Here is a 14,848-nt window from a genome sequence, read left to right as displayed (position 1 = left end):
ATTTTGAAATAATTAGCTTTTATAAAAAATAAAATATTTTCAAGTTATTCTTAACTATTTTTATTTTTTTTTTAAAAATTGTTTTAGTATAATATACATATTTCTATATTACTATATCTTTGATTAATATTTATTTGGTTATTCGAAAATCACCTCAAAAGATTTCATATTTTACTAAATACAATGCTGGTTAGGTTAGTTTAATTATAGTTTGCATTTTTTAAATTTTTAGTTTTTTCTAAAAAAAAAATAAAAAATTCTCTAATCTCCCACATCGAAAATCCTTGAGGGATTTGGGGTTTTTGAAGCCTATATAAAGGCTCATATTCTTGATAAGAAGGGAGGAAGAAGTGGGAGGTTTTTTAGTCACCCCAAAGTTAGAAATTTTCTTAACTTGGCTAGGATTTTTGGACTCTTGTCCCCAGCCTAAAAGTTGTGAAAATTTCTAGCTTTCAATTTATATTTTTTTTCAAGGAAAATAGGAGATTGAAGTCAAAATTTAGGTTAAGAACAGTGTTCTTATAACGTCGAACCCACGAAAGTTCGAGTCTAAATTTTTGATCTTTTATTTTATCTTTTTTGTAGATTGGAGTTCCATCAAGCTCTTGGGTGGTGGTGAATGCCTTCCGCTCATCGTCTTCAATCTCGCGGTTCAAAAAGAGGTAAAATCTTTTCTCTGCTTTATTTTATTTAATTATTTCATGCTTTATAATTCGTTGATTTATAGTCTTTTTTTTAGTTAGTATGTATTAAGAATAATTAGATTAATGATATAAATTTGTTATAGTTAGCATGTGTTTGGATTAATTAGCTAGCATATGTTAGGATTAATTCATGAAAGCACTTAGTTTTGTTCATTATTTTTTCAAGTAGTTTTCCTTGACAATATAGATTTTCATGTTCTTAATTTCTTCTTTTAACATGATTTAGATAATAAAAATATGCTTAAAGTTGTTATTTAATTAGAAATTTTATGGCCTAATTGATTTAATTCTTTCTTTAAAATTAAGTTAGTTAGCATGTTGTTAGTCACTTCTAGGATACCCATCAATTTGATACCTTAACATATCATGATATATTCCTTTGTTTAGTTTAAAATGAGTAGATGCTACTGTAATTTTATTTTGGTGCATGTGATACAATTCGAGTCCATCTTTGGACTCCATCCTTGCATATCGTTGAGTTTTGAGTTTCCCATCATCTTGCTCAAATTGTTGAAAAGTTGATACATGGAAAGGAAGGTAATATTCATGATTTAAATATTGATATTGGGCTGTATACACAAAATACATGCGGAAAATAATGTTGTATACACTGTATACAGTGTATATATAGTCTTATATATAATGATATACAGTAGATACAGGAAACAAATACGGTATACAGTGTATAACAGTGATATACAGTAATATACAACATATACAGGGAACAAACATGTGGCATACGATGTGTATATAGTGTATATACAGTTGCGATATACTGTGAAATTGTGCTTAAGACCCAAAATACAGAAGGCCCAACAGCTTAGTCCAGGCGTACATAAACTAAGTGTCGGATAATATTTTTGTGTGTTATTTATTGTTTATTTGTATCGATTTGGGTTGTAATAATTTATTTACTTATGTTATTTATGCTTGCTTAGATATTAATTTTAATTTGTTTTAACTTAATTATATTCCCCTAAAGATAAACCAATTCATGTTAATTTACTCTTTAAATGATTTTCTATATTTGCTTAGTCATTTAATAAACTTTTTACGTTTTCTTTTTATACACATGTATATTATTTTCAAAGGTTTAAATTTGATCATTTTTCTTAAAAGAAAAATAAAAAAATAATAATTTTGAAGTTTTCGCTTCCTTTTAAATTAATATTTTCAAAAGTTAGTCAAATAAATTTTCAAATCGTCGGATAACCGTGCGTTAGCGGCCACTTTGAATGCTTAACACCTTCTCAAAGTGGAAATAAGAACCTCGTACCTTTTTCTCTGAATTTTTAAGACTTAAATCTGTTAGGGTCTTTTAAATTAAGTTTTCTTAATTTCTTTAAAAAAATTAAGTGGCGACTCCTCTTTTCTAAAATTGATTTTTTCTCTAAAAAGTTAAAATTAATTTTAAACCGTCTATTTCCGACATAACATGTACAACTAACTCATTTCTAAATGATACCATCACAACATATTATATACTGACATAGTATCATTAAGGACGGAAATAGAAGAATTCGGATACCGAATACTATAGGAAGAAAAGTGTAGCGGCGAAGGTCACATAATTTTGTCTTTTTTTTTAAAAAAATACATTAATTGTCAAATGTAGTTTATGCATACCCAAAATCACACAATTCTGTATTTTTCTTATTTATTTATTTATTTATTATTGTAGTCTAGTTATTTAGTTTTAAATTTTTTTTTAATCTGAAAATGGTTAGTTAGTATTTTAATTTTTTGTATTTATTTTATTTTCTTAAAAAGGAAAAAAAATAAAAAGAGAGAAAAAAATAAAAAGAAGATGAACTAACAAAAAATGAGGAGATAAGACAAAAAAGAAAGAAAGAAACAAATAATAAAAATATTACCAAATGGTATCTCTAATAAAGGTTAAAATGAAAATTTTATTATTTTTAATTACTTCTTACTGTAGTATAATTATTTGATTTTAAAAATATTTTTATTAGTCAAAAAATAATTAGCTACTATATATATTTTTATATTTAAATAAAAGAAAAGAAACAAAATAAAAAAGAAAGGAAAGTACAAAGATATAGATGTTACAAAGTATGGTGGATGTCCACTTCAAGTGGGACCCACCAACAAGTTGCCACAAATCTCTGTTCCTTCACGCATTTTCTGAATTTCCTCTGATTTCATTGGCTATAAATAGCCTTGAAAATCAGAGGATGAAGGATATAGAAAAATACGGAAAATTTGGTCTACTCTGCTCTCTCTTATCTTACTCTCTTTTCTTTCTAAAATTGTGAAGTTAGTTTATTTTAAAATACATTATCAGTATGAAGTTCTAATTTTTTTCAGATATATTAACTCCTATATTAGGTATATTTACTGAAATTTTTAATTTTTCTTTCTTTATTCTTTCTAAATTAATTTATATCTCAATTTTATCATGTCAAACTTATCAAAATTTGAGTTTGTGGCACTTGACATTTCTGAAAAAAATTATTTATCATGGATCCTTGATGCTGAAATTCACCTTGACGCTAAAGGTCTTGTTGATACTATTAAACAAGATAATAACGCATCAAGCCAAGATAAAAAAAATGCCATAATTTTTCTGCGTCATCATATTCATGAAGGATTAAAAATTGAATATTTAACTGTAAAAGACCCTTTTGAATTATGGATTAATTTGAAGGATCAGTATCAGCACCTAAAACTTACAGTGTTACCAAAAACCCGATATGATTGGATACACTTTCAATTTCAAAATTTTAAAACTGTGATAAAATATAATTCTTCTATCCATAAGGTAAGTTCCATATTAAAATTATGTGGAGATTCTATCACTGATGATGATTTACTTGAGAAAACTCTTTCCACTTTTCACGCTTCAAATGTGTTGCTATAACAGCAATATCGTGAAAAGGGATTCAAGAAGTATTCTGAATTAATTAATGCCTACTTATGGCTGAGCAAAATAATACCTTACTGATGAAAAATCATGAAGCCCGTCCCACTGGATTTGCTCCATTCCCTGAAGCGAATATTGTAGCAGCGTATAATCTGTTTGAATCAAGATAAAATAATTATCGCAGCCGTGGTCGTGGATGTGGACGAGAACGTGGTAGAGGACGAAACAATTATCGTCATCATGATGGAAATAAACATGAGAACAATAAAGTTCCCCAAAATAATTCTTGCAGAGGTAAATTCAATATTTGCCACGGGTGTGGTATAAAGGGTCATTGTGCACGTGAATGCCGTACGTCTGATCATTTTGTGAAACTTTATCAAGTCTCTCTCAGAAGAAGAGATAATAATATGGAGGCGAATTTGAATTTTCAAAATGATGATAATGAAGCAACTCTCTCAAATAAATATGAAGATATTGAGGCAAATCTTGCTTATAAAGATGATGATTTTAGAAATCTACCAAATATTACTCATTTGGAAGCTGAAGACTTTATGAGTATTGATTGAAGAATTGATCATCTAACTAGGGATAAATCTTATAAAATGATTATTGTTTTCTTAATTATGTTTGATATTATGTTGTACTTCGTAAAAATGTTTCTTAAGGCAGTGCAATTTCTTAAAGTTTTTATGTTTTTAGTTTTTCACGTTCTTATAATGTATCTTTTTATTTATGAAGAATATGAAAATTTCCAGTCATTAGTTGGATCCAAAATCAATTATGATGATATGTGTCTTATTGATAATGTCACAACACACACTATTTTAAGAGATAAGAAATATTTCTCTTATTTAATTATGAAAGAAGCTAATATTAATACAATATCTAGTAGTATAAGATTAATTGAAGGATCCGTAAAAGCTAAAATTATACTTATCGGAGGAACAAATTTAACAATTAATGAAATATTATATTGTAGTAAGTCTCAAAGAAACTTATTAAGTCTCAAAGACATTCGTCAAAATGGTTATCATATTGAGATTACAAATGATGAAAATAATGAATATCTTTACATTACTACAATGATGTCGGACAAAAAATTTATACTTGAAAGGTTACCCGCTCTTTCATCTGACTTATACTTCACAAGTATTAGCATAATTGAAATACATGTCATAGTAAATCAAAATTTTACTAACTCAAATAATTTTATTATTTGGCATGACCGGTTGGGTTATCCCGGTTCTAATATGATGCGCAAAATAATTGAGAGTTCATATGGACACTCTTTGAAGAACCAAAAGATTCTTCAATTTAAAGAATTCTCTTGTGCTGCATGTTCTCAAGGCAAATTGATTACTAGACCATCAGTAGTCAAAGTGGGCATTGAATCCCTAACATTTCTAGAACGTATATAGGGTGATATATGTGGGCCCATTCATCCATCATGTGGTCCATTTAAATATTATATGATTTTAATAGATGCATCTACAAGATCGTCACATGTGTGCTTACTATCAACTAGTAATATGACATTTGCGAGATTACTTGCTCAAATAATCAAGTTAAGAGTACAATTTTCAGATTATGCAATAAAGACAATTCGTCTTGATAATGCTGGTGAGTTCACATCTTAGGCATTTAATGATTATTGTTTGTCCACTGGAATAATAATTGAGCATCCAATTGCTCATGTTCATACTCAAAGTGGTCTAGCGGAATAATTGATTAAACGTCTCCAATTAATTGCTAGACCAATGCTTATGAGAATAAAACTTCCCATTTCATTATGGGGTCATGATATTTTGCATGCAGCAAGTCTTGTACGGATCAGACCCACAAGTTATCATAAAGTCTCCATATTACAATTGGCTTTTGGTCAGGAGCCGAACATTTCTCATCTTAAAATATTTGGGTGTGCAGTATATGTTTCGATTGTTCTATCACAACGTACAAAGATGGGACCCCAAAGAAGATTGGGGATATATGTTGGGTATGAATCTCCTTCTATCACAAAATATTTGGAATCTACGACTGGAGATTTATTCACCGCAAGGTTTGCTGATTGTCATTTTGATGAATCAGTATACCCAACATTAGAGGGAAAAAATAAGCAGCTGAAAAGGAAAATAGATTGGAATGCATTATCACTATCTCATTTAGATTCTCGTACAAATAAATATGAACTGGAAGTTCAAAAGATAATTTATTTGCAAAATATTGCAAATCAACTGCCAGATACATTTACTAACTTATCAAGAGTTGCTAAATCTCATATCCCAGCTGCTAATGCACCAATTCGAGTTGATGTCCCCGTAGGACAATTAAATAATGCAAATGAGTCTAAACCACATTTAAAATGTGGTAGAACGGTCGGTTCCAAAGATAAAAATCCTCGAAAAAGAAAATGAGCAAACAATCAAGATGGTCATGATATGACGGAACCTACTCAAGAAGAGCGAGGAGACATAACAATTGATAAAACCTTGGAAGAGGTTAAGGCACCTGAAAATGATAAATAAATTTTAATAAATTATGTCTCATCAGGAAAAATATAGAACCGAAATAATGCAATTGTCGATAATAGTTTTGCTTCTAATGTGGCTATGGAAATAATGTAACAAAATGAGGATCTTGAACCAAAATCTGTCGATAAATGTAGACAGAGGAATGATTGGCCAAAATGGAAAGATGCAATTCAAGTTGAATTAGCTTCGCTTGAAAAAAGCAAAGTTTTTGGACCGATAGTCCGAACACCTGAAGGTATTAAATCAGTGGGGTACAAATGGGTCTTTGTGTGAAAAAGAAATGAGAAAAATGAAGTCATAAGATATAGAGCACGACTTGTGGCATAAGAATTTTTGCAAAGACCCAACATTGATTATATGAAAACATATTCTCCTGTGGTGGATACAATCACTTTCAGGTATCTTATAAATCTGACAGTTCATGAAAAACTTAGCATGTATCTGATGAATGTCGTTACAGCCTATTTATATGGTTCTCTCGATAACGATATCTTTATGAAAATTCCTGAAGGATTTAAAATGCCTGAAATATATAAAGATTTCCAGGAAACTTGTTCAATAAAATTTCAAAAATCTTTATACGGGATGAAACAATCAGGACGAATGTGGTACAATCGTCTTAGCGAATATTTGCTAAAATAAGGATATAAAAATGATCCAATTTTCCCTTGTGTCTTTATGAAAAAGTCTGGATCTGAATTTGTCATAATAGCAGTATATGTTGATGATTTGAATATTATCGGAACTCCTTAAGAACTTTCAAAGGCAGTAAAATGTCTGAAAAGGAAATTTAAAATGAAAGACCTCGGAAAGACAAAAAAAATTCTTGGTCTACAAATTGAACATTTTGCAAATGGGATATTTGTCCATCAATCAACATATACAAAAAATATTTTAAGGAGATTTTACATGATAAAGCACACCTACTGAGTACCCCAATGGTTGTGAGATCTCTTATTATTAATAAAAATCCATTTCGACCTCATGAAAATAATGATGAGCTTATTGGTGCTGAAATACCATATCTTAGTGCAATTGGTGCATTAATGTATCTTGCCAACAATTTTAGACTAGATATAGCTTTCTCAGTAAATTTGTTAGCAAGATTTAGTTCTTCCCCAATGCGAAGACACTAGAATGAAATTAAGCATATATTCAGATACATCCGAGGGACCACAAATATGAGATTGTTTTACTCATGAATCCATGTCACAATTGATTAGTTATGCAGATACGGGATATTTGTCTGATCCCCTTAAAGGTCGATCGCAGACATGCTATTTATTTACATGTGGTGGTACATCTATATCATGGCGTCCAACAAATCAAACTATGGTTGTTACTTCCTCAAATCATGCAGAGGTAATAGCCATCCATGAAGCAAGTCGAGAATGCATTTGGTTAAAATCATTAACTCAACACATTCAAGAAATATGTGGCCTTTCTTTGACAAAAGACGCTCCAACAATATTGTATGAAGATAATGCTGCATGTATAGCTCAATTAAAGGAAGGATAAATCAAAGGAGACAGAACTAAATATATTTCACCAAAATTCTTCTTTACCCATGATCTACAAAAGAAAGGTGAAATAGATGTTCAACAAGTTCGTTCAAGTGATAATTTAGCAGATATATTTACCAAGGCATTGCCAACTTAAACCTTTGAGAAATTGAGATACAAGATTGGAATGCGTCATCTTCGACATGTTAAATGATGTCTTCATCAGGGGGAGTATGATACGCGTTGCACTCTTTTTTTCCTAGTCTAGGTTTTGTCCCACTGGATTTTTCTAGCAAGGTTTTTAATGAGGCAGCACTCAAGACGTATTACCAGATTTTTGTACTCTTTTTTCTTCACTAGATTTTTTTTTTGTATATGAACATCCAAGGGGGAGTGTTACAAAGTATAGTGGATGTCCACTTTAAGTGGGACCCACCAACAAGTTGCACCAACAAGTTGCCACAAATCTCTGTTCCTTCATGCGTTTTCTGAATTTCCTCTGATTTCGTTGGCTATAAATAGCCTTGAAAATCAGAGGATGAAGGATATAGAAAAATACAAAAAATTTGGTCTGCTCTGCTCTCTCTTATCTTACTCTCTTTTCTTTCTAAAATTGTGAAGTTAGTTTATTTTACAATAATAGAAATGTTTTTTTTAAAAAGAACGAAAGGGGTATTTAATGGTGTGCCAGGGAAACAAAAGGTCCCAAAATATGGCATTGCAAGTAATGCTACTAAAGGTTTTAAAATATGACATTGCAATTACTGTTATATCATTAGAAAAAAAGATAATAGTCAAAAACATATTTAAATTATCTCTTTTTTGAGTTTCATACATAAACTATTGAAACTGTGAGTTTCATATCTAAACTATCACTTATTAGTTTGAGAAACACACCTCAGTAGTATGTGTAATACACTCTCTCTACTCTCTCTATTTTTTTGCAAAAACCTTGTCTCATAACATTTCACATGTATAAAATATTTCATCTTGACAAAAATTAAATAAATTATAAATATTAGTTAAAAGTTAAAGACTAAAGTATTTCCATTCACAAAGGAAGAAATTATTTTTTCATAAAAGAAATTACTTTTTTTTAAAAGAAATTATTTTAAAAAAATATTCAAATTTAAAATATTTTTCATCACGCACTGCACCACCTCCCCCCCCCTCCACAATCCCTGTCCTTTTAGTTTTTTGAATTTCTTGTATAAAATATTTATTTTAAAAAATCACACTTCACCCCCTTCCCCAATCCTTCATTAAAAATGTTATTATTTTTATTTTTTTTAAAAATAAAATTATACCCATCTCATCTAACCTTCCGCTCTTAATTTATACTTTTTTTTATATATATTTTTCTTGTTTTGTGTTAGATATGTACATATATTTTTAGGGAAATATTTTTTCCTTCTTGCGTACTGAATATAACAGAAATAAAAATTTTACTTTAAGAAAAGTCTTGCGGCAAGTAAAAAATAATTTTCTAAAATCATATGTATATATCTAACAGAAAATGAGAAAAAATTGAAAGTAGAGGATTAGGTCGGGCGGAGTAGAATTTTTTTTAAGAAAATAAAAATATCTAAATTATTATTTGAGGGGAGGGGGATGAAGTAAGATTTTTTTAAAAATCTTTTATAAATTTTTTTTAATAAATAAAAATAAAACTCAAAAATTGGGGTTGGGCGGGGGTATGGTGAGAAAAAGTGGTGGAGTAAGGTAAGAAAAATATTTTATATTTTATTTTATATGTTTTTGGCCGGTAGATAGTAATACTTTAATCTTTAATTTTAAATAATTCTAATAATTTATTCAATTTTTGTTAAGGTGAAATGTTTTGTCCATGTGGAGCGTGATGTGACAAATGTTTTTAGGGAAAACTACATAAAATGGACCCTTTAAACAAACTATTGATCACTTCATACCCCACCCCCCAAATAACTCCTTCCAGTACCCATTCGACGCAAACTAATTACCCCTGTACCCCCTTTAATTATTTTTAAATTCGTGCTGATGTGATGCTGACGTCAACGGTCATCCTACATGATACCGATAGAGTATCATATGACGATGGAGTTTCACATAGGATTAAGTTCAATCCTATATTATAACGATATGGTATCAACATACCGACGGAATATCACAAAAAATATATTTACTAATTAGTTTAATAAATAAGATTGTGATTTTAATAATTTTTTCTTAATAATTGTATTATCTTTATTTCTTCAAAAAAGATATCAATCCTATATGATACCAATAAAGTATCAATATATTGTTATGATATCATTAAAGATTTTAAAAGTGTCTCATTAAAGATTTTCAATATCATGATAATATATGAATATATTATGGTAGTATTATTCATGTAATATCGAATGACTTAGGAAAACCCTTATGATACCATCACAACCATATATACTATGATGGTATTATTCAACATTTGTAAGAAACGATCCTTAATGATACTGTGCCAGTCTATGATGGTTTCATGGAGATGTAGCTGAAGGATTGAAGTAGACATCAATGATACCATGACAATATATAGATATAATGTAGTGATATCATTAAGGATTGAAGCAACCTTCATCGTAAAAAATGGAACAAAAAAATGTAATATATACCGTTATACTTCGTATTGCCAAGAAGCTAAGTAGCCAATTACCCCAATTCATCATCCACGTATTTGATGTAAGGGTTACTTCTTTCTTAATCAGAGATTTTAATTTTGAGTTTTGAATATAAATTATTATTTTTTGATAAGAAGTCGTATTCAACACGAATTTGAATTAGTCAGACTCCAATATGGATATCAAACACCAAATAAAAATGAAATAAATTTGACCCTTTTTTCGTTTTTTAATTTATATAATAAAAGCAAAACTCCAAACCTCTAAAACAGAAAAATTAAAAAACTAAATATTCTATAATCATCATAGAGTTATGACATACTAGTTAATGATATTACAATAATAATAATTAAATACTAGAAAATTGAAATAAGCAAGAACGTAGACTCTACCTTAATGTTTGGATACAATTTCATGACAACTCTTAAGTAGTGATGTATCTCCAGCTACTTGCCTCAATTTCTGAACGAGTACCATTTTTGAGATCTTGTTTCTCTATGAATTATTATATAGATCACGTAATCAAATATTAGTACATTATAGTAATAAATTTAATACAAACAATTTTTTTTTTTTTTTATAAAAATACGTACCTGAAAATCTTCATAGTACTTTGAGATCAAAACCATACTTGAAGGATGTAAAGATTTGGAAAGCACACTCAATAAATTTGAAAACTTTATACGAGGTGTGGGCTTCAAAGGGAGCTTCTTGATTTTTGAAGGGTTACCTAAAAAATAAATAGGGAAAGTTATTTATTTAGTCAGCTAAAAACAATTATATTCGCTAGTTAAATACTATTTTTGTTTCTTTTTAGTTGTTATATTGCGTTTTTCTAGAGTTAATTTGACTAATTTTCAAGGCTAAATTAAATTACATTAATTCAATATTTTAAAATATAAATTTAGATATTCAAAAACTATACGAAAAATACTATGAATTGCAATTTTTTTCATATCAATGCGATAAAAAATACGTATTAAAACGTTAGTCAAAGTTCAGATCATTTGGCTTTCTAAAAGAAAACCGTGACAATTAATAAGGAACGAAGGGAGTACATACTTTCTCCACGCCATATTAGTTATCCAGTTTGTTATAAATAGTTATATCAAATTACTTGTCAATTTACAAAATCAAGATAGAATTGTTAAAATTTTCCTATTTTACCATTCAAATTGATTCTTTTTAGAAAGTGTAAACAAATTATTTGTAAAGTTTCGAATTTTTTTTTTAAAAGGTAAATTAATAAAACTATCCTTCTTATTTAAGAGACATGTAAAGAAAAATATGGACACGTAATATAAAATGAAGACACACATACACATGTATTGACTATTATTTAATGAACGACTATATGCCAATTTTTTTGCAAAATAAAATAAAATAACATTCTTGAATCTTGTACGGACTATCTTAGCATTTTAATCCACTAAGTAACACTAAGTAAAAATATGGGGTATTTTTGGACCAACTATTGACAATGAAGACATTATATTATTGAACCAAACTATTAATTTAGGATATTTTATTCAATTTCACATAATTTATAGATATTTAGACCCTTTTTCGTAATTTAAAACAATCAAATCATGAATGTTGGGTTGCTTACCTGATAATAAAGTAGGAGACCTGAAAGTGAGTAGAAAATTTGGTAAAATATGAGAATTCATATAAGAAGGCCAAATAATGTATGTTTTAGGAGCCAAATAATTGTCAACCCCAGAATCAAAGTGTGGAGAAGTTGGCTGAAATTGTTTAGATGAAGCCTCAACCACTTCCGTATTCCCTAAGATTACTCGGCAAAGTAACATATGCCTTAATCCATCCTCATCTTCCACTGCCGATAATACCCTTCAACCCAAAAAAAAAAATTCAATAAAAAAAAATGGACCAAAGGAGAATACTATATATACGTTTATGTTTCATTTCTTACCCATGGATATTTGCAGGATGAAGATGAACACCAATACCAAAACATTCTCCAGATTTTGGTTCAGTAATTGTAGAAAATCCATATGAAATAATTTTATAAATTTCATCTTTGGAAGAACCAAACCAAGCATATTTAATATTAGCATTTCCACCGCATTTCTTCCGCATTGCTTCACAGTAAATGCGAAAACTTTGCAATTTCGCTTGCCCTATTATAGTTGAACATAAATTTTTGTGTATAGCCACAACTTCAATTTCCTTTCCCAATTGTCGCAATCCACTAACAAAACCTGCCTTCATCAAATCATGCTCTTCCTCACCTTCTTCAACTTTGATTAGCCCATTTCTCATGAACGATCTGAATCATTGACACATATTGTAGCATACGTAAAAAGTTATTATATAAAATTTAACAAATAGAATTAAAATTCTGATTTCGCGTCTGACCTGAAGTGACTATTCAACGTTGAACTACGAGACTCGACTTCAGAATCAGAAGAAAGTAAAATTTCTTGATTTTCTATTGTTATGGAAACTTGATCGTCATCTCCAAGTTGATCCATCTAAAGAGTAGGTAAGAAATTATAAGTGTGAATTTAGACAAATAGTTGGAGATACTTAGGCTATAGGAATTTGTTATGGTATGACCATATACTAGAAGACACGAGAAAAGAAAGTAATAATAAGGTGAGAAAAGGGAAAAATTAAATATCTAACTTCAGATTTTGTCGACATTAATTTTGTTGTAAAAACTTGGGCTCTAAGAATGTGTTATGGTATGGCCATTTATTAGAAGACATGGGAAAAGAAAGTAAAAACAAGGTGAGAAAAGGGAAAAATTAAATATCTAACTTCAGATTTTGTCAACATTAATTTTGTTGTAAAAACTTGGGCTCTAAGAATGTGTTATGGTATGGCCATATATTAGAAGACATGAGAAAAGAAAGTGAAAACAAGGTGAGAAAAGGGAGAAATATCTAACCTGATTTTTTTCAACATTAAATTTGTTGTAAAGAAAAAGAAAGATATAGAACATTAAAAGTTTGTGGTCCAATAAATGAAGTTATTTTTTTTCATTAAAAATCTAACGATGTTCTGAAATATTTCTTTCATTTCAAAATAATTAAATTATTGGAGTATTTTTTACTTCCTTCATTCCATATTAAGTGAATTTATAAGGCAATGCACACATAATAAGAAAAATATTGAAGGACATAGTTTGAACCACACTTTCTCTTATTGACCTTTTGTAAAATCATAAAAATAACTTTGCAAGTAGTGTGATTTGTCCCTTAGAAAATATAAAACCTCAATAAATGAAAGGCAAGATATGGAAAAAGTTTCAACCATCTATCCTGAATTTTGAACAATTCAATTATTTTGAACAATGAAAAATCCCTCAAAAATTTACTTAATATGAAATGGAGGGAGTAGTGTTTAAACTAATTGAATTGTTCATTATTTAAGATAGATGTTGGATTTTTTTTTCAATTTTATCCTTCATTAATTGAATTTCCAAGGTTGAGTTCCAAGAATAAATTAAATGAGTATTGAAAGTTAGCATAGAGTTTGAAAAAGGCAAAAATGAAAAAACATGACTAATTTATGTCTTTGTTTTTTCCTAAGATGTGTGTTATATTCCAACAATTCAATTATTTTGGAATAGAAGAAGTATAAAAATGCAGCAAATTTAAATTAATTAGACTTAATATAAATACAATAAATCAAATAAAAAAAATAAAAGAGTGGAAGAGAGGAATGGGGCGTGGCCGTTCTCTAACCAGTTAATTTGCAGTTGAGGTCTTGGTGATTTGATTTTGGACTGATTCAAATTACATTTCTACCCTTTGTTTCATAATATATTTTTTTGAGTCATTTAATTTGTAATGTGATGTATTGATATTTTATATTTTTGTAGCTAAGGCTATTAATCAACCACGCAATCCGATATTTAATGGAATTGTTGGAAGAAAAAGAATCTAATAGGAAAGTATCTTCATTGACTAAGAAAATGTCGAAATTTAATTTTTGGATATTAATGTGAAGTAAATTGACTACATTCTTCCTCCAAAAAGTTAATACGTCATAATATTAGAAGGGGTTGTTTGATAGAGTGTATTAGTAGTACCTTATTTGATACACTTTTTATGTTATACGCTTTATTGTGTATTAAGGTGTTTATTGCTAATACCATGGATTTTTAGATATTAGTAATGTAAGAAAATTTAATGCATGCATTAATATGATTAAAGACCCAATTACCTCTCAAAATCCTTTTTACATCTTTTCCACCATAATTGTTGAAAATATTTTTGTAAATAAATATTTTTATGTAATGCATGCTATTTTTAATATACTAAACCAAACAATGCATAAGAAATATTCTATCTATAATTAATGCAAGCATAACTAATACAAACATTACTAATACATTCTATTTAACATTATTTTTATATACTCTACCAAACAACCCCTAAATGGGTCAAGTTATGATAATTATTTACTATTATATGTGTAATGATCCATTAGATCATTTTGAGAACTAGTTCTTACTCTTTTATAAAAGATCCTTTTTGTAAATTTTAAATGAGAATTTTGAACTATTTATTAATTTAACAATAATTTTTTAATTGATGGATAAATTTAAAAACAATTAATTTAA

At 28.8% G+C, this 14,848-nt stretch overlaps 1 protein-coding gene across 2 annotated transcripts; it reads right to left on the bottom strand.

Annotated features, from left to right (window-relative positions):
* Positions 1–6,077: 6,077 nt before the first annotated feature.
* Positions 6,078–13,115, bottom strand: LOC129875597 (probable inactive poly [ADP-ribose] polymerase SRO2). Of its 2 annotated transcripts, XM_055950892.1 has the most exons (6): positions 12,634–13,115; positions 12,188–12,544; positions 11,864–12,105; positions 10,848–10,984; positions 10,647–10,749; positions 6,078–6,096 (listed from the first exon to the last, which is right to left on the bottom strand). In XM_055950892.1, the coding sequence occupies exons 1-5, from the start codon at positions 12,747–12,749 to the stop codon at positions 10,648–10,650; spliced, it is 954 nt and encodes a 317-aa protein (XP_055806867.1). In that variant the 5' UTR covers positions 12,750–13,115; the 3' UTR covers positions 6,078–6,096; position 10,647. The 2 variants fall into 2 exon arrangements, with proteins under 2 accessions (XP_055806867.1, XP_055806866.1); XM_055950891.1 differs by lacking the exon at positions 6,078–6,096 and having other exon boundaries at positions 10,597–10,749.
* Positions 13,116–14,848: the final 1,733 nt, after the last annotated feature.

The sequence above is a fragment of the Solanum dulcamara genome, chromosome 2, assembly GCF_947179165.1.
Source record: "Solanum dulcamara chromosome 2, daSolDulc1.2, whole genome shotgun sequence".
Lineage (NCBI taxonomy): Eukaryota > Viridiplantae > Streptophyta > Magnoliopsida > Solanales > Solanaceae > Solanum > Solanum dulcamara.
This window is presented reverse-complemented; position numbering and strand designations above follow the sequence as displayed.